Source organism: Phodopus roborovskii, unplaced genomic scaffold (assembly GCF_943737965.1).
Source record: "Phodopus roborovskii unplaced genomic scaffold, PHOROB, whole genome shotgun sequence".
In the NCBI taxonomy this organism is placed as follows: domain Eukaryota; kingdom Metazoa; phylum Chordata; class Mammalia; order Rodentia; family Cricetidae; genus Phodopus; species Phodopus roborovskii.
The window spans coordinates 6,434,833-6,456,112 of NW_026125546.1; the positions used below are offsets into that span (position 1 = coordinate 6,434,833).

At 39.7% G+C, this 21,280-nt stretch overlaps 1 protein-coding gene across 1 annotated transcript; it reads left to right on the plus strand.

Moving 5' to 3' along the window:
• Positions 1 to 1,305: 1,305 nt before the first annotated feature.
• On the plus strand, positions 1,306 to 20,360 carry Lrrd1 (leucine rich repeats and death domain containing 1). Its single transcript, XM_051177210.1, has 5 exons — positions 1,306 to 3,213; positions 7,486 to 7,684; positions 17,256 to 17,417; positions 19,404 to 19,521; positions 20,138 to 20,360. Exons 1-5 carry the CDS (start codon positions 1,306 to 1,308, stop codon positions 20,319 to 20,321), a joined length of 2,571 nt encoding a protein of 856 aa, XP_051033167.1. The 3' UTR covers positions 20,322 to 20,360.
• Positions 20,361 to 21,280: the final 920 nt, after the last annotated feature.

A 21,280-nucleotide genomic window follows, 5' to 3' on the forward strand; every position in this document is an offset into this window, starting at 1 on the left:
ATTCAAGGTAGGTGAAGGTGGGAGAGACATCAGTAAAAGGGCTGGAGAAGACGGAGCAAGGGCATGAATAAGAACAAAGTGTATGGAGCTGGGGGTGTGGCTCATTCAGCAGAGTGGCTTGCCTAGCATGCACCAAGTCCCTGGGATCAATCCCTAGCACCTTACAAGTCAGATATAGTAGCTCCAGCCTCTAATCCAAGCACTCAGGAGGTAGAGACAGGAGGATCAGAGGTGCAAGTGTATTCTCAGCTACATAGTTCAAGGACATCCTAGGGTACATAAGACTCTATCTCAAAAAAAAAAGGACAAATACATAAAAATGCTGTAATAAATGAAACCCACTAATATATATGCCAGCCAAATATATAATTTAAACTCTCTGCCCTTCCCCCTCCGCAAAAAAAGCCAGGCATAATGACACATGACTTTAATCTCAGTACTCTAGAGGCAGAAGCAGGCAGATGTCTCTAAATTTGAGGACAGCCTCTCGTCTACATAATGTGTTCCAGACCAGCCAAGGCTGCATAGTGAGCCTCTGTCTCAGAGGAAAAAAAAAAGGGGGTGGGGTGAATCTCAGTTCCTTATTAAACATTAGGACTAGTGAAGTCACTCACTCTTTAATCCTAATCCATCCCAAAGGAAAAATTTCAAGACAGGTTTTCACTGTGTGTGTTGCCTAGCAGGTGTGGCCTGAGAGGGTTTCAGGTAAAATGTGTTTCTGGGTATTGGGAGCTGACACTTAGGAGTGGGTTGGCAGGGAGCAGTACTGAGGGGTTCAGAGAAGGGAAAAACAGGTGTTCGACCAGGATCTGCTTAGTCCCATGGGACTAGGGGCAGAGGGGAGAGAGACCACAGAAGAAGGTTTGCTACAGAGCTCGGGGTGAGAATGGGAATTGAACTTGGAGAAGAGGAGGGAGAGGTGAAGATCTGCTGTTAGCCTACCTGTTTCCCTGGTCAGAGTGGCCTTTGGGTTCCCAGGGAGTGCCTGCTGGAGTTGGGATCTGGGATAAAACCATGAGTGGGAGGAGGGAACATAATTAGGCAAGATCTGTGTGGTCCACTGGAGATGGGAGCAGGGGCATGGAAAGTGGTCTACAGAACAGAGCTAAGGATGAAACTGGAGGATTGAATTTGGAGAGGTGAAGGGAGGGGTAAAGATAGGCAGTTAGCCTCCAATATATAATTTTAACATCCTTATTACACTTATTTTAACTTCAGCATTGGTCTTGTAGGTTCGAAGGGAAAAAGAACACAAAAAGGTAGAGTTACAGTCTTGAGTTGGTAGAAGAGCTACCAGTAGATAAGATGTTTGAAGATGAGAGTAACTTGGAGCTGGGAGAAATCACTAGAGCTGAGTCACCAGAAGAGGAGGCTGGATTAACTGAAGACACATCAGACCCCTCAAATGAAGTTTCTTCTTACTCGGAAAGGAGAGATTCGAATCGTGTTTACGAAGCAAATCCTTCAAAGGTCACAAAAGAATCATCAGTTTCTTCTCCAAGCCTGCTTAACAGAGATGAAGACGATAAAAACATTCTGTTTTCTGATGCCAGCATAGCAGATGTCACCCCACTATCAAAACCAGAAATGCCCCGGACCTTCGTGTCATCAGAGACCAAGGCAATGGAAGACTATCAAAAAGTCAAAGTCCCATCTGAGGAGAACGTTAGTCCACAAGCCTCTAATGAAAATCAGAAAGAATTTGACTTAGAGGGAGATAACTTTACAGTTAATCTTGAGGGCAAGGATTTACAAGAATTCCCTGCAGACATTTTAAAAACCAAACATGTAAAATATCTATATTTAGATAAGAATCAAATAAAAACTTTACAAGGTGCAGATCCAGGGGATCTGCTAGGACTTGAAATTCTGTCCCTGCAAGAAAATGGATTGTCATCGATTCCCTTGGAAATTCATTTGCTTCATAATTTAGGGATACTAAATGCCAGTTACAACCAGATATCATGCATACCTAAAGAATTATTACAACTTGGGAATATGAGACAACTCTTTTTAGATAGTAATTACATTGAGAATTTACCTTCTTCTGGCTTAGAAAGTCTTAGAAATTTGGAAACTTTGAGTTTGGGCAAAAATATGTTAACAAATATACCACAGTCTTTGTCTAGTTTGCAAAACTTGCAAGTTCTCAATCTGGAATACAACCAATTAACAATATTTTCTAAATTCCTATGCTTTCTTCCAAAGTTAGTTTCACTAAACCTTACTGGAAACATGATAGGCAGTTTGCCAAAAGAGGTCCGGGAACTGAAGAACTTAGAAAACCTTTTAATGGATCATAATAAACTTACTTTTTTGTCCGTGGAAATTTTTCAGTTGCCCAAAATAAAAGAACTTCAGCTAGCTGACAATAAATTGGAAGCCATTTCACCGAAAATTGAGAATTTCAGAGAACTCAGACTTCTTAACCTTGATAAAAACTTACTGAAAAAGATACCAAAGAAAATTTCTCACTGTGTGATGCTGGAGTGTCTTAGTCTTAGTGATAACAACATAGAAGAGCTTCCTAGGAAAATCCATAGGCTTAAAAATTTGAAACAGCTCCATGTAAACAGAAATAAAATGATAAAAATGGCTGAAGAAATCTCACATCTCAATAATATAAACAGCCTGGAGTTTTCAGGCAATCAAATCACACATATCCCAATTGAAATAAAAAACTGCAGAAACATAACCAGAGTTGAACTGAATTATAACAATATAATGTATTTCCCAGTGGGGTTGTGTGCTTTACCATCACTTGACTACTTGAGTTTTAATGGAAATTATATTTCAGAAATCCCTATGGATATATCTTTCAGTACGAAACTGCTTCACTTAGAGTTGAATAGAAACAAGCTCCCCATACTTTCAGAATACCTGTGTTCACTCACTAATCTTGAATACCTGGATCTTGGTAAAAACCAAATAAAGACAATTCCACCATGCATCTCTGCCATGGAGTCACTCCATGTACTCATTCTGTCTGGTAATAAGTTTGAAATTTTCCCCAAGGAACTGTGTGCTTTAAAAAACTTGCAAGTACTTGATGTTTCAGAAAATAAGTTACAGAAAATACCTTCCGATATATCTAAATTAAAAGGTATCCGGAAATTAAACTTCTCGAGCAATCAGTTCGCACACTTTCCTGTTGAACTCTGCCAGCTGCACACCTTGGAGGAGCTGGATTTAAGTCAGACAAGTGGGAAAAAGGTAAGTGTGCTCTTTTCAGCATGGAGGAGAAGACTAGAGGATTCTCAACCGGAGACACACTGTACAGGTGTCTTGGAGAGTCTTATGTTTACTTGGAACAAGCTAGAGTCATCAGAGAGGAGGGAACCTCTGTTGAAAATAATGCCTCCCTAAGATCCAGCTGTAAGGCATTTTCTTAATTAGTGATCAAATGGAGAGGGGCCAGTCCATTGTGGGTAGCCCCATTCCTGAGCTGGTGGTTCTGAGTTCACTAAGAAAGCAGGTTGAGCAAGCCATGGGGAGCAAACCAGTAGGCAGCACCTTCCATGGCCTCTGCATCAGCCTGCCCTCTAGGTTCCTGCCCTGCTTTTATGTGTATTTTAGCCAGATGAAATAGTCTATGTTTGGAAACAAGGCTTAGAGACATACCACTCTACACAAAAGCTTTATGGGACATTTCAATTCATTGCAATGTGAATCAAAGCAGGTGATTTTGTAGATTGCTTTCCATTTAGTTCACGGGAAGATTTTTAAAAAGTGTCTGTATGTTGTTATGTATGCATTCCTGTAGGTGTGTACATGGATGCATGTGGGTCCACCTGAGTGCACACAGAACACCCGAGTGTATACAGAAGCCAAAGGTGTCTTCTTCAATTTTGCTTTTTTTTTTTTTTTTTATAAACACGGTTTCAGTGTAAAGTCCTGTGAGCCCTGGAACTTGCTGTGAGAACAGGTTGGCCTTGAACTCACAGAGATCAACCTGTTTTGTTTCTTCTTTGATTGCTGGGATTAAATGTGGTGTCACCATACCCATTGTTTCCACCTCACTTTTTGAGACAGTCTCTCACTGAACTGGACTGGAGCTCATGGACTGTCTAGACTAGCTGTACAATAAACGTGTCTCCAACTCATCCCCTCTGCACTGGGGTTGCATGGTCCCAACTTCTCAGTGGGTGCTGTGGATTCAAATTCAGATTTTCATGTTGGCAGACACTTTCTTGACCTAGTCATCTACTGAGCCCCTATTGTAAGAAGTTTTAAAGTTTTGTGTATCATATAAAGTTTTGTGTATTATATTGTTGAGCTGCGAGTGTGGTTCAGTGTTATCACTTGGCCAACTCGTGTGTGGCTCTGGGTTTGATCCCTACTACCAGCAATGAGTTGCTGATAATCTAGAAAATTGAGGTGATACAGTTATTCCACATGTATACCATAATAAAACTCATATTTTGTTTTAATGTAATTATACTCTCCTTTTCTTATATAGATTTATAAGCAGTTATAAAAAACTACAAATTCAATTTAAAATTATATCCTACATAAGCATTTCTCCTTCCCAATAACATGATTTATATAATTAATCCTGTTAAGCATTTAGAAGTTTTCTTCATGATACTGCTTTAATGAATTTCTTCATAAATATATTTTTCAGATTTCAAGCTATTTTATTTGGAAATTATTCTGAAATTGATAGATTAATTATTTCCTTATTAATTTATTTACTTACTAAGGTGTTATGGATCAAACCCACACCTTACACATAGTAGGTGTGTTCTCTGCTACTAAATTATACCTCAAGCCTTGGAAATACTTTACTTTTTAAAAAATTACTGATATATCCATAGACCTCAATAAGCACAGCTATCACCTGACTATCTTTAATGCTGATTATCCAAAGCAAAATACCTCAAAAATCTGTCCTTAAAAATCTTCTTTTCTGTTCAGAAAGAATCTCTATGATCTATGGCTGGGGTTATAGCTCAGAACCAAAGTCATCTGGCCTTTATAATGTTACACCTACTGTGCAATACATTTTCAGCAAGTCTGCCGCAGTAGTAGTGTATGACTCGAGCACATGGAATGAAGAATGAGACAAGTTGCAGTGAAGGTGCTTTTGAATGAAAATACACACATTTGAGTCTCTCTAGCTGTGCCTTGTGACTCTTCTAGACCATGTCCCTAATCGAAGTTGGAATTTTCTGTGGGTCATCAGCCAGCTCCCAAGTAAAGACACAGAGACTTATTATTAATTATGAATGCTCAGCCTTAGTTTAGGCTTGTCCCACTAGTTTTATACCTCATTTAACCTGCTTATATTCATCTATGTTTTGCCTCAGGGATTTTTACCCTTCTTTCATTCTGTATGTCTTACTTTCCTGCTGGCTGGCCCTGGTGTCTCACTGGCATCTCTTTTCTTTCTTCCCTGAGCCTATCGTCCTCCCCGTACATATTCTCTCTGCCCACCACCAGCCCTGTCTATCCCACTTCTGCCTAGCTATTGGCCATTCAGTTTTCTACTAGACCAATCAGATACCTTAAGCAGGCAAGGTAAAACAGCAACACATCTTTACCTAGTTAAACAAATACTCCTCAACATAACAAATGCAACATATCTTTACCTAGTTAAATATTCCACAACATAAACAAATACAACATATCTCTACATAGTAAAAGTAATATTCTATTCTGCAAACCTAACTCTCTCCTTTTCATTAACTCTTTCTTTGACCTCATCACATCTACTTAACACACATAATCCCTAGCAATTTCCCCTGGAATTTCCAAAGTCATTTTCTCTGTCCTTGTACATGTTCAACATGTGTTTTAGGCCTAGTTTACTCCAGCAGTTGCTCACCCTGTGCTCTCCAGTTGGTTTTTCTGTTATTGTCCATGTCACCAAACTTCATTCCAGAGGATGATTCTTTTTTAAAAATATTTTTTATTTTATTTATATGAATGCTTTGCTTTGGTGTGTGTGTGTGTGTGTGTGTGTGTACCTGCTTAGATCCCAAGGAAGCTAGAAGGAGAGTATCAGATCGCTTGGAACTAGAGGTAAAGCTAATTGTGAATTGTCATGTGGGTTCTGAGAATAAAACTCGAGTCCTTTCCAAGAGCAGCAAGCACCCTTAACTGCTGAACAATCTCTCCAGTCCTACAGGGGACTGTTCTTAATGTGTTGTATTTGGCATAATGGTGCATGACCCAGCACTCACAAGGCTTGGGCAGGAGGACAGGAAGTTGAACCTGGAATACAGAGTAAGACTGTTAATAAAAGGAGGTAAGGAAGAAAGGAAAAGGGAAAGAAGGAAGGAGAAAGGGGGAAGGAAGGAAATTCAGGGTCAAAGTAGTTGCCAAAAGCACCAGGTAGTCTCTGCAACGTCATTTCAAAAATCTTTAGATGGAAAAACATTGTAAGAATCCTTCTTTAGACGAATATCCTTTGTGATTGAAAGGAGATAGAATACTTAAGAGATTAGCTTATTTAATAGTTGATCGACAACCAATCATCTGGAGATGTGTCAGGTGAGTCAGAGACCTTCCATGGGCAACAGCAGCCCCATCATCAGAGTCAGAGTTCTCACTTTCTCTAGAAACACTGAGAAAGCATTTAAAGACTAGCTAGTCAGGCGTGGTGGCTATGTTTTTAATCGCAACATGGCAGGGGTAGGAGGCAGAAGTAGGTGGCTCTCTGTAAGTTTGAGGTCAACCTGGTAACCTGGTGTATGTAGTCTATTCCAGGGCAGCCAGCCAGGGCTACATAGACAGACACTGTCTCAAAGAAAATTAAATGAAATTTTCAAAAAGAATATTTGTTTGCTCTTATTCCCATTTCATAAGCTTGGCACTCAGTCTTGCATAGGCTTGCTTACTTAACATATTTCTCTGAAGTTCTTATCTCTTCTCCATACTGGGTACCTCCTCCCTAGTCATGTTTATGCATGATGTTTATTCTGCTTTACATAACATAACTTCAGTCCTACTCACTCTTGTGTGTGTATGTGTGTGTGATGTGTGAGTTGAGTTGTATGCGTGTATATGTCTGTTGGGTGTGTTGCATGTATATGTGTATGGTGTTTGAATGTGGTGCATGCATGTGTGTAAGGGTGTGGGTGTCTTCCTCTATTTCTCTCTATGATGAGAATAAGATAGTGTGACTGAGTAGTTGGACAGATTTCAAGGAAGAACAAAAGGCAATGCAGTGTTTTCCTTAGGGAGACAAGAAAGACAAGGGTGGACGGTGGTAGACACAGAGCTAGGGCATGGAAAGAAAGTGGTCTCTAAGCAACAGGCCTAATTACGGAGCACTAATCAGACTGGGGGTACACAGGTGCTACACAAAAGCTTGAGGATTTTAGGATGTGAAGTCACAAATAATCTGTGACAGAATGAGGGGATCTCCTTAGAAAAAGATTATAAGAGAAGTTTATTCTTCTACTTGTTTTCAGGAGGGAAGTGTAGTGATACAAATATTTATGAATTTATAAAAGCATAATTGTTTAATCATCTTTTCAGTTAACAAGACTCCCAGAAGAGCTGTCCAGTATGACTCAACTGAAAACACTTGACATCTCCAACAATGCAATCAAAGAGATTCCAAAAAATATTGGGGAGCTGAAAAGTCTGGTTAGTCTACACGCATACAACAATCAAATAAGTTCTCTGCCACCATCCTTCCTGTCTTTAAAATTTCTACAACACCTAGACCTCAGAGGTACGTGCCAAGCATACTAGATAGTAAGTAGAATCTATAAGTAGTACACTGGTGCTAAAGTGCAGTTTTGCTGACAAAGAAGTCAGACAATGCATTAAGTGGGCATCAGAGGGAGAGAGGCACACAGTCCTTTATGCAGTTACAGGAAATGAGCACAAAGCTGAAGAACTGTTTTCTTGCCCTGAAAAGAGCTCGAGAGATGGAAACGGAAGGAAGCAGATGCTGGGGTGGAAGGAATGGGGACACTTTATGTGGGAAAGGGGAAAGAGGGCAATACAGAGGAAGGGGAAGCATAAATAACATCAAAGATGTTTGAAAAAGACATAAGGGATCATATATGATGACTTAGAATTGCATGTGATATATGTATATACATAGATACATAGTTTAGATGAAGGTATGCTATTTGGGGTGACAATGCTCCCCACTAGAGCCATGGACTATCCAATGAAGACTACAGTACCAGGCACAAGAAGCATCTTTTTTGGCTATTGGTCAGGAGAACCTAGAGAATTCCAAAACCATCCATTTGAACTACTGCCATTGCCCTTGATCACCTCCTGGAATCTGAAGGAAAGACCCTATTGCTCAAGACACCACACACTTTGGATACAGGACTTGGCAGAGTTGAGCTGGGATGGACCTGGAGGCCTGGTCCCCAAGAACTAGCTCTCCTAATGTCAGAAAGTGTTACACAAGGTGTCAAGGGAGAGGAAGAACCAGTAGTCCTACACAGCTGTAAAGCATATGAAATACAAGAATGATTGGACCAGGAAGACATCAAAGGTCAGTAATGCACTTTAATCCTTGCAGCAACTGGCAGTTGTCTAATTGAAGGCTATTCAAGCCAGTAATGTAAACCTAGCCAACTACGAGCAGCTACCAGACAGGACTATCTACTCTTGGCAGTTGCCTCAACCAGTATAATTTTATTGTCTTCTAAATACTTATCCTTTCACCACAGATAAATGTAGCTCTCACCCCTCATCAAAGCAGCTTTTTGTGACAGATGGACACTATTGCAGAGATCCACACCTGGTCACAATGCAAGGAATAAGTGGCTGTGGGGCCCAACCCCAATTTATGCGTCTGTAATGCAATACTTACATCCAAGGCTGGGGGGGGGAATTTGCAAGTGGAGGCATGGAGATTCTGCGAGTCGAGTCAGAGGCTTAGGATGTCTGCTGTTACCAAGTGTTCCCTAGGCTTCATAGGGAAGCTGCACCCATGAACTCTCAACAATGCAGTTGCTTGAACAAGACCAGCATAGTGACAACCTTAGTTGCCATTCTACAGTAGATGGGAAATTCCACATGGCCCCACCACTAGGTGAAAGGTTATCAGTGACTGCAGAGAGGAGAAAGATCAACATTCTCTATGGACAAGCTCCACATAGGTTGTCCAACCTCAAATGGTCAGCCCTAGACATGGTACATATGAACAAAGCTAAATGGGCTCAGTGGGTTACATTTACATATATACCATACTCATACATGTTTATTCATGTACTAATAATTAAAGAAGAGATCATGATCATTTCTTTTCACACCACAGATTACATTTTGTATCATTTAAACTTGGATCGGCAGCATTGTGCTGAATGTTTCCTAAGAGTCTTTTCCTAAATGAATGTTTCAAGATTCTTCTGTTAGCCAGAACCATGATTTCAATAAAGTCTAGTGAAAATCTAAAAAAAAATAAAGAGAGAGATCATGAATTTGAAAGAGGAAACATGGCAGCAGTTGGAAATGGGAGAGGGAGAGGTGGATGTGATGTAGATACAGTACTTATGTATGGAGTTCTCAAAAATAAACGATTAAAAAATAAAGAGAGACAAAGAAAACAACACAAACAAAATCTCCCCTAGAGCCTTCTGCTCTATTGGAGACTGGAACTCCCAACTGGAAGTACATTCCATGGATATGCTTGAGTTAGGGCAACATCGAGGCAGAATGGCCGGGGACATGTACCCTGCTCGGACTAGGGCAGTTCTCTGTTGTTCCACATTAGAATTAGAAAATATTCTGTCAATCAAGCTCCAAAGAAAAGCTGGGGTGGTACAGATCAGTGGAAAGGCCCCCCAAGTTCCGATCTAAATGCAGTCTGGTTTTTAGAAGGGCTAAATAAAGAGAGTTAAAGTTGCCACAGATGTACCAATAGCAGGAAGCAGTTTCCAAACCTGTGACTGAGGAAAATGAATGAATGGGGACAATATTGACTCTTTAGAACAGTCATTCTCAACCTTCGTCATGCTTCGACCCTTTCGTACAGTTGGGATGACCACCAACCATAAGGCTATGTCCATTGCTACTGTTACAGATGGTGATGTAAATATCTGTACTGTTCAATGGTTTGGGACGACCCCTGTGAAAGGATGCATTGATCCCAAAGTGATCATGACCCACAGGTTCAGAACCACTGCTCTAGAGTGCAATGTGGAATGATCAAGCTTGTGATTTTTAACAGATGCTGCCATCTCTGCACCCCCCAAAGACAGAATAGCAAACGAAAGAAAAGTAGATGGGCACATTGAACCCAGGGAAGACAATTCCTCAGTGACACAGCCCAGATTTATTTGCAGTCTACTTTACAGCCACAGTGCTGTTTTTATACCCCACCCTCCCAGACAGCCTATTGCCTGGTGTTCCTGGTTGCTGTTGTCTACAGAAATCTTGGTTCTAATGCACAGACCCTCTTCCAGATAAGTAATTAAATATTTTGAATAGTATTATCCCTGTCTACATCACCCAAACAGAACCCTGAAGGGATCTTCAAGCTATGTTTTTGTTTCTGTTTTTCCTCTTTTTTCTTTTTTTTTCTTTCTTTTTTTTTTTTTTTTTAGTGTCATACAGAGTAATGAGCTTTATTGTGCATTTTATACATATATACCTGTCTTAGTTAGGGTTTCTATTGCTGTGAAAAGACACCATTGCTATGGTGACTCTTATAAAGGAAAAACATTTCATTGAGTTGGCACATTTTCAGAGGCTTAGTCCATTAACATCATGGTTTGACATGGTGGTATACAGGCAGACATGGTACCTTTCTCTATCGCTGTTCAACATTCCTGCCTGGCTAAATCCTGCCTGTCCATTTATCTATCAACCAATAACAGAAACATATATTCACAGCATACAGAAGGGTGTCCATCAGACATGGTGCTGGAGAAGTAGCCACATGCCTACAACTTGACTTGTTGGCAACAGGAAGTGGTCTGAGATACTGGACATGGCTTGAGCAAATATGAGACCTCAAAGCCCACCTCCACTATGACACACTTACTCCAGCAAGGCCACACCTTCTAATAGTGCCACTCCCTTCGGGGCCATTTTCTTTCAAACCACTACAATACCATTATACTTTGATTTTATTTCTCTCCTCCTCCACCCACTCCCCCATGCTACTGCCTCCCTCTTGCCAGCCCAGCTTTCTGCTCTCGTGACACATCTATTCTGTTACTCTATTTTTGTCTTTCCTCTCCTTTTCTATAAGGTCTTTTCCTCTTCCCCCATGGTTCTCTTGGTACTTCTATCACAGACATACACATTTATGTGCACATGCATGCATATGTACACACACATACAAGCACACACACAAATTTAAGTCTAGAGTCATGGGGTTAGAGAGTTGGCTCTGCAGATAGGAGCACCTGTCATTTTTGTAGAGGACCCAGGTTCGATTCCTAACACCCACATGGAAGCTCATAACTGTCTGTAATTCCAGTGCTAGGAGATCCATTGTCATCTTCTGATCTCCATGTGAACCAGGCACATTCATGGTATGTATACGTACATGCAGCCAAACTCTCATACACATAAAATAGTAAACTAGAAAATAATAAAATAGAAATCTAGAGTCTGCATATGAGAAAGATAGAGCTTTGTCATTCTTACTCTGGCTTACTTTGACTAACATAATGATCTCCACTATTCATTTTTCTACAGATATCATAATTTCATTTGTCTTTTGAAGATTAAATATAATTCTCACTTGCACATCTGTCCATTCATCTCTGGATTAACATCTCAGTGGATTCCATTTTGTAAATAGTACATCAGTAAACACACGTAGGCCATGGTATGTTACCCGAGAGTCTTCATGTGTATCCCAGGAGTGGTATCACTAGCTCAATGGATGGGTTTTCTTTGTTTTAGATTTTGTAAGGACTCCCATCACCACTGATTTCCATGGTGGCTGTATACTTTATATGCCTACCAGCAGTGTGTAAGAGTCCCTTTTCCACATATACATTTGTTGATTGAAAAATATTTTTACCAGAGTATGATATCCAGACTGAAAGAGTATATACTGCCAATATGCAGCTCAACAGATTTTCTAAACTGAACAAACCCAGGCTTGGGAACATGAATCATGAAACAGATAAATCCCACAAAACTGCCCTGCTTTCATCCATTAATGGATAAACATCCATTAACCAGCCAAAGTTAACCATGATCATGGTTTCCAACAACTTGCTTTAAGCAAAGCTGTAAATACTATATTGTGCATTTTGTTTTTTTGTTTTTTTTTTTTTTTTTTTTACTCAGCATTATGAAGATCACTGTGGTGGGTTGAAAGAAAATGGCCCCCAAAGAAGTGACACTATTAGGAGGCACAGCCTTGAAGAAAGTGTGTCACTGAAGGCACAGGCTTTGAGGTCTCTTTTCTCAAGCTTCCCTCAGAGTGACAGTCATTCAGCTTCCTGATACCAGCAAGATGTAACGCTCTCAGCTCCAGAACCACATCTGCCCGCACACTGCCTTACTCCCTGCCATAATGATAATGAGCTGAAACTTTTAAATATAAGCAAGCCCCCTCAATTAAATGTTTTCCTTTTTAAGAGTTACCATGATCATGGTGTCTCTTCATCTAAGATAATCACTTGCATTGTTTCCATGTGGTTGAATGCATTCACTCATTGCTCCATATAACCCACCATGTGAAGGGACTGACTCTTGTTTATTCTATTGCTGACACACATTTATTTGACAAACATGTGATTGTAATCAGAAGAAAAACCTTCTTATTTCAGTCCTGTAAAATCTGAAACTTGCTTTACTGTTTAGTACTAAAATGAAATGAACTGCCGAGTAACAGAAAGACACAGAGGAATCTACAATGAATATTTAGAGGTAGAAGAAAACCCAATGTGAATATAAGCTTCAATTTCAAACTATGGGACAGTTAGTATTCTCAACGAGCTGTATGTGTGTGCAGAGGTGAATAGACAGAATGCAAGTGAATGGATTTGGGCAGTGAAAATATTCTGCTTAGTACTATAATAATAGACACATATTATGACAGATTTGTTTAGACCCATAGGCTATGTAGCATTAAGCATGAGTCATAAGCTACAGAGTCTTGGTGATGATGATATATCCTTTTAGGTTTATCACTTAGGATTATGTACTACAATAATGGAAGAGAATGATGATATGGGGGCCTAGGCAGATGTGAGGGCTGTTAATCTTTAAATACTACTGAATTTTTCCTTGAAATGTATACTATGTTATTTGAATTTTACCTTAAGAAAAGGATGAACCCAACTAACAATCTAAGCAATAGTGGAGAGGCTACCTTAAATGCCTTTCCCTGATAATGAGATTGATGCCCTCCTAGAGCCTCATCCAGGAGCTGATGGAAGCAGAAGCAGACACCCACAGCTAAACACGGAGCTGAACTCCCAGAATCCAGTTGCAGAGAGGGAGAAGTGATGAGCAAAGGGGTCAAGACCAGGTTGGAGAAACCCACAGAATCAGCTGACCTGAACAAGGGGGAGCTCATGCACCCCAGTCTGATAGCTGGGAAACCAGCATAGGACTGACTCAGACCCCCTGAATGTTGGTGTTAATTAGGAGGACTGGACAATCTATGAGGCCTCTAGTAATGGATCAGTATTTATCCCTAGTGTATGAATGGACTTTGGGAGCCCATCCCACATAGAGGGATACTTTCTCAGCCTAGACACATGGGGAAGGGCCTAGGCCCTGCCCCAAATGATATAACAGACTTTGAAGACTCCCCATGGAAGGCCTCACTTTCCCTGGGGGGGGGGGCAAAAAAAGGATGGGCTAGGGTTTGGTGGGGGTGATAGGGGAGAATGGGAGGGCGAGGGACTGGGATTGACATGTAAAACAACCTTATTTCAAATTTAAGAAAAAGAAAAACATAGACACATGGTATAGTAAAACTGTAGGAAAGCAGAGATAAGGAAAATAATCTTGAAAGCAACTAGTGAAAAGTGATTCAGGTAGTCAGAAAGGATTAGCAGACAACAAATAGAAAAACAAGTGGTAAAGGGTTTTATCTAAAACCAACTATCACATTGTTTTGGCAGATTAGAGATTGAGGTTAAGTCCTCATGCTTCATACACAAGTGCTCTACCACTAAACTACAGCCTCGGCCCTTAATTCCAACTGTGTTAATAATTACGTTGAACATTATTTTGTTAAACACTCTAAAGGACAGAGAGTATTGGAAGGGAAGAGAAAGACATAGCTGTAAGCAGGGCTTTAAATAGAAACACATAAGTAGATGTTGTCTACAAAGATATACTTCAAATACAATAACACTGATGTATTGAAAATTAACAGACAGTGAAGATTGAAGATGCACCAGGGGAACAGTAAGCATCTTCCAAAAATAGCTGTCACACTTTGTATTCCCACAAGTAACCACAGAGAAGTCTGTTGCTCTACCTGAACAATGTTTGTAGTTGTCAGTGACCAGGTTTTGACTTTTTTTTTTTTTAAACTCTTTCACATAGAGAATTTAGGTTTTTATTTGTTTTTCCCATACTAACCCCAGTTTCCCCTCCTCCTGCTCCCTCCACCTTCCTCTCATCCCATTCCCCCTTTTATTCCTCAGGGAGGGTAAGGCCTCCCAAGGAAGTCAATGAAGAGACTCCCATCACCACGTTGAGGCAGGACCAAGGCCGTCCCCCTGTGTCTAGGCTGAGCAAGCCATCTCTCCATCAGAAAGCCAATTCATGCATTAGGAATAGATCTTGGTCCCACTGCCAGTGATCCCACACATTACCCAAGTCACCCCCTATCACCAGCATGCAGGGGGCCTAGCTAGTTCAGTCCTATGTGGGTTCCCCAGATGTTAGTTCAGAGTCAGTGAGCTCCCACTAGCTCAGGCCAACTGTTTCTGTGGGTTTCCCCATCCTGGTCTTGACTCCGTTGCTCATATTATAGCTCCTTCCTCTCAACTGGACTCCAGAAGCTTGACCCGGTGGTTAAGCTTTCTATGTGGATTTCTCTCTCTCCTCCCATCAGTTACTGGATGAAGATTCTATTATGATAATTATGGTAGTCCTCAATCTGATTACAGGGACCCTCTGTACTATTGACTGGAGTTTTACCTGGGGTCATCTTGGTGTATTCTGGGAATTTCCCTAGTACCAGGTTTCTTGATAATCCCATAATAGCTCCCTCTGTCATGATCATTCTTTCCTTGCTCTTTTTCTCTGTCCTTCCCTTAACTCCACCATCCCATTCCCTTCTGTTTACCTCCCACTCCTCACTCCCCTCCACCCTCTTCTCTCCCTCTCCTGCTCTCAATTTACTCAGGAGATCTTGTTTATTTCCCCATCTTGTGTGGATCTATGTGTATCTCTCTTAGGGTCCTCTTCCTTATCTAGCTTCTCTGGGGTTGTGGACTGTAGGTTGGTTATCCTTTGCTCTATATCTAGTATCCACTTATAAGTGAGTAAATATACCATGTTTGTCTTTCTAGGTCTGGGTTGCCACACTCAGGTTTTTTTCTAGTTCCATCCATTTGCCTGCAAATGTCAAGATGTCATTGTTTTTTTTACCATTGAATAATACTCCATTGTGTAAATGTACCACATTATCTTTATCCATTTTTCAGCTGAAGGGCATCTAGGTTGTTTCCAGGTTCTGGCTATGATGAATAATGCTACTATGAACATAGTTGAGCAAATGTCCTGTGGTATGATGAGTGTGCATCCTTTAGATATATGCTCAAAAGTGGTAGTTCAGGGTCTTGAATCCCAATTTTCTGATAAGCTTTTAACTACTCAAATAAGTATCTGGTAATATCTCATTGTTATTTTAATTTGCATCACAATGATAATGAATGAGGTGAAGTGTCTTGTATACTTGTTTGTCATCTGTATACCTTTTGGTAAGGTGTCTGTTAGAACTGTAAACTATTTCTCAGTTTGGTTATTGTTAAATGTTAATTGTTCTTTGTATATTTTGAATAGCAGTCCTTTTTGTATATTTCTGTCACAGATTTTGTGGCTCTATTTTTAGATGTAAATAGATTTGTTCTATGACTGTGAGTGACTTTCCTTTATTCATAATTATTGAATTTTGTCAGGCTTCTGGTGTCTATGGAATGTTCAGCACTTTCAGGTATCAGCTATGATGTCAGTAACCCTTGGTTGTTTGTCTCCCTCAACTGGTGAGAATTGGGACTCTCTGGTTTCATCGACTTCTGTCTCAGGGGTCTCAGGGTCTTGTATGAGAGTAGTCACTCTATAAACTGGAGCCTCAGTGAGAGACTATTGGCTCTGCTTCCAAGTTTACTCACATGGCTGTTGGAAGCAGCGTTTGGTTCTTTGCTGTGTAACCCTGCTCATGACTTAAAAAACTACTTCTTTTGGAGGGAATGATTGGAGAGAGTGAGATTGCTGACAGTGTAAACTTAATCTCGGATGTCAAATAATATCTGCTCTGTTCTGCTAATCACCCAGACCAACCCTGGTATAAGACTTGAACAAAGGAGTAGGAAATCACTGATGACCAAAAGATGACCCCGAATTTATTCAAGCCAGTGAATTTGGAATAAATTTTTTCCACACAAAACTGCAGCTACAGATATTTTCACTACTACTGATCCCTATGAAATATTGATAAGAGAAACATGTTGCTTTAGAATTGTTTTCTAAAGGGCCTTGTTCTCTTGGTCTGCTTCACCCCCTGTCTCTCTCAGTTCTTCCTGCCTCCTCCCTGGAGTTCTCTGAGCTCTGAGGGGAGGGATTTGATGGAGACATCCCACTTGGAGCCGTACATGCTTATCTCATGCAGACAATAGTGTTTCCTTTTATCATTTTTTTACTCCCTACATAAGTACAAAAAAAAAAAAAAAACCCAAACCCACCCCATCCATGTATGAAAGAAGTGACAGTGTAGAGAACAAAGAGAAAGAGACCAAAAGGAGGGAGGGTAAGAAAAAGAAGGGCCAGAGGCATGGGGGAACATGCTCAGCATACTGTATACATTTACATGGAACTGTTTTTTAAAAGTTTATTTTTAAACTAATAATACCTACTCTGCTAAGTCACTTGCTATATTATAAAAAAAGATTATCTCCAGCTCACCTTGTGGCCCCTAGGAGACAAAGAAACCACAGTGGCTTTTAATGCACCCTACTTTTTCCTCCTAGCACGCACATGGGTAAGAACTTTGGAACGTTCATCACTGTGAGTGCCCTGCATACATTCCCTGGACAGTAGAATTCTGCATGTGTGCTTGGCTTCTGTTCCTGAAGTTTAACTTTACAGAAAGGTATAATCTGTTGCCATTTCTTCCTCACTAGGAAACCATCTGACAGCTCTGCCTAGTGCTATCTATAGTCTTTTGTCACTGAAAGAGATAAATTTTGATGACAATCCTTTGCTGAGACCTCCGATGGAAATCTGTAAAGGAAAACAGCTGCATACTATCACACGCTATCTCCAAAGAGCAGACGAAAGAGACGGTGGGTGATGAGGGAGGAATTGCCTTTGTAAGAAATTTTCTGGTATCTGTTTAGTAAAGGAACTTGCTTTACCTGGAGACTTTGAGCTGGTAGTAACATTAAAACATTTGTCAACTTCCTTTTCTGAAAGCTATCCGTTTGTGTTGATAACTCAGATTATCCATCATGGGGGGGGGGCTGGAATATCTTCGACTGCTCCCTAGTCTATCACATACCATAACTACATGACCAAGATGATGCCAGTATAAGCTAATGACCAAGTTGTATTGAAAAATACCATCTCTTTTAAGCCACATTATACACTAGGCACATGGCTGCCATGTAGAATCTTTCCTAAGAGTTGAGCCTGACTAATAGAAGAAATGAGAGAAAATTAAGTCATAGTAGCTGTCTATACTAATGTAGGCTGACTATACTAATTACTACAAAATATACTTATTTCTACAAAATAAGTTTCAGAGTTTCAAGTGTCTACATAGTATTCTATTGTGGGCAGTACCTCAGAGAAAGGTGATTGAGTTACATGGCCAAACCTCCATGCTAAAGTTCTGTTTCTCAAAATCTCAAAGAAACATGACCCTTGCTACTCTACTTTTGATGGGGAAAGTGCAGTAGGCATTGGCAATGTCTCAAAGATTGGGGGAGGAGATAAATCTAGACATTTACCACCTTGCTGTAGCAGGGAAGACATATTTATCCTGAAGTTAACAAGGACATTATTATTGAGCAATTCGGTTTTCTTTTTATTATTAGCATGAAATCTCGTCCGAGGAATTAATTGTGTGTGTGTGTGTGTGTGTGTGTGTGTGTGTGTGTGTGTGTACGTACATACATACATACATACATACATACTATATATATATATATATATATATATATATATATATAATATTTTTTTTCTTCAAGTGAAAAAGCCGTAATGCATTTGAGATGATACAGAGCATGGGGGAACCTTAATTCTTGAAAAGTCTCATAGTATTCTAGTCACCAAAGATGACTTTCGATGGAATGATGTAGAAGCTTCTGGCTAACAAAGACATATCTATATAACACTATCAAGAAATGTGTTACTTTAAAGAGACACTCTTGAATTTGAAAAAGTGGCTCTATGGTCAAAGCATATTCTGCTCTTGCAGAGATCCTGAGTTCAGTTCACAGCACCCATGTTGGGTAGCTCACAACTGCCTGAAATTTCACAGAGGTTGGCCTTCTGTGGGCACCTATACTCACATACACACCCCCTCAAATATGCTCAATTCTTTTTTGAGATAGCATCTCTCTCTGTGTAGTTCTGGTTGTCCTGGAACTCACTATGTAGACCAGGCTAGCCTTGAACTCACAAGAGATTGGCTTCCTTTGCCTTCCTGAGTGCTGGTATTAAAAATACATGCTACCATGGCTAGTCTTTTTTGGTGAGATGGGTGTGTAAGAAAGGGTTTTTCTGTTTAACAGCCCTGGCTATACTGGAACTCACTTTGTATATCAGGCTAGCCTCAAACTCAGAGATCCACCTGCCTCTGCTTCTTTAGTGCTGGGATTTAAGGTGTGTACCACAACCTGGCATGCCTAGCCTTTAATAAATTTTAAAAAACCTAACTAAATAACAAATTATTTTAATATTAATTAATATACACCTATATACCATATTTGCAATTGATGTTAATTTTCAAATAGTTAATATAAAACAGCCAGAATCGAAGGAAGGAATCAAATTCATTCCAAATCCAGAAAAAAAAGTAAAGAATTTGAAAATCATGCTTGTAAGCATGCTTGTAAGATTCTTTTAAAGCAGGTATTTTAGGTTGTGGGTCTCCTCAGATTCTAGAAGGAATGGGATGGGAAGTACAAATTGTAGACAGTCAGCTCTATATAGTCATTTTTGATTTTATTTGACATAGATGTTTGATAAAACAGAAGAAAACTAAATAGTAACTCAGGTGTCCTTTTTTTCAAAACAAACAATGTTTCTTCTATGTTCAAATGCAGAGAAAATTTTAGAGAAGATATTCAACATAGTTGCCAACAATATCACTGAAATAAACTTTGAATTTTTGCAACAAAAACTAAACATGACAACCTCAGAAAATAGCATCCCTGTAAGAAAGTAAGTATGAATGGCATTTGTACAAATGTATTTTCATGCTTGTACTTATACGATCTTGATATTACATAGTTTTGAAATATTTACATTAACACAAACTCTACTGTATAGGGTGACCTCTCACTTATGACGTATTTGTGGTCCTTGCTAGGCAACCATACAATGTAATGTAGAAGAAGGAAGGGCTGTGCCAGGGTAAGCTACTGGGAGTTTAGTCCAGCTGGCCTCCTGACCTTAAACATGTCCTTTTCTTTCTTTCTGATTCTGCCGTAAAATAAATACATGAGCTTAGAAAGTTGTCATGAGGATCAAGTAAAACCAAGCAATAAAATGTGCATTGTTATCATATTGGTTTATAGTAAATAACCCACAGTGATTATTGTCTCATAGTTGACTATAAGTTGAAAAAAAAAAGTGGTGCTAGTGTTTGCTTCTGTGTGTCAGACTCATTGTAAATGTTCATATATACTCATTGTAAATATTCATATATACTGTCTTCAGTTAAATTTAGTCTCACATTAGTGTGGAAAATGGATTTGAAGACTTAGACAACCTTTAAGCAGTTTAAAATAATATTCTTGGCTGGTAATTAAAATAATTATTATTTAAATTTTCACAGCACTACTCCATTAAATGAAAGAATCTACCACGCATTTATTAAGTGGAAAGCGGATAAGAACTTGTTACTCACAGCTACTGCCTTAAGAGACCAACTTGTTCGGGGACTAAATATGATAGGTGCCTACGACATAATGGACAAGATCACGGCTTTGAATCTTTATATGAGTGCCATCAAACTCTAGCCAGTGGATCTGAAGTAAAAGCTGCAAATTTACGATGCACCACTTACAGAATTCATTTTGTTGATACAAGGGAATTATTTACATATCATGCCTCTTTTTTTGTAGTAGTAGTAGTTATTCTTTTTATTTGTGTGTTTGTGTGAACATTCATGGGCTGTAGTTGACATGTGTCAAAAGGAAACTACCAGGTGTCTATTTTCTTGTTCTGTCATGTAGATCCAGAGAATGCAATCAAGGCATCAGGCTCAGCCCATGTCATGTCTCTTTATCCCTTACTAAGAAATGTTGAAAGTCTTTGCCTATCATTCTAGTTTTTTTTTAATGTCCAGCTTTCTTTTTTAAATTTATTTTAAATAAAAACAATTTTTATATACCAATACCAGTTCCCTTTCCCTCCCATCCTCCCATGCCCCCACCCCCCCATTCCACCCTCATCCATTACTCAGAAAGGGTGAGGGCTTCCATGGGGGATCATCAAAGTCTGTCATATCTTTTGGAGCAGGGCCTAGGTCCTCCCCCATGTATCTAGGCTGACAGAATATCTCTCCATAGGGAACAGGCTCCCAAAACACATTCATACACTAGGTATAAGTAACGATCCACTACCAGAGGCCCCATAGACTGCCCAGTCCTCCTAACTAACACCATGTTCAGGGGGCCTGGTTCGGTCTTATGCAGGTCTCCCAGCTATCACCATTCTAGTTTTATCATAACAAAATGTGACAGACAAGGCTTTGTATGTTTTTCTGTTGCATTAGCAATGCTACTGAATTTAAGAATAATTCTATTAAAATATTGTAATATGGTTTCTTATGAGTCAAGAGGAGTTTGTAATAGGTTGTTAGTGATTTCCATTGGGTTTGAGAAAGAAAAGTTTCTGACCTATAATGAAAATGGCATACCATCTCTGTTTTCCCTGCATTTAAATTGGGTGTCTTCAGTATTGATAAAACAGGGCT

Bases quoted from the DNA above. Each gene is read 5' to 3' on its own strand.
- Lrrd1 (XM_051177210.1), top strand. From the start codon at position 1,306: ATGTTTGAAGATGAGAGTAACTTGGAGCTGGGAGAAATCACTAGAGCT. The intron at 3,214-7,485 runs GTAAGTGTGCTC...TCATCTTTTCAG, and splicing joins GTCAGACAAGTGGGAAAAAG to TTAACAAGACTCCCAGAAGA. The intron at 17,418-19,403 runs GTGGGTGATGAG...GTTCAAATGCAG, and splicing joins AAGAGCAGACGAAAGAGACG to AGAAAATTTTAGAGAAGATA.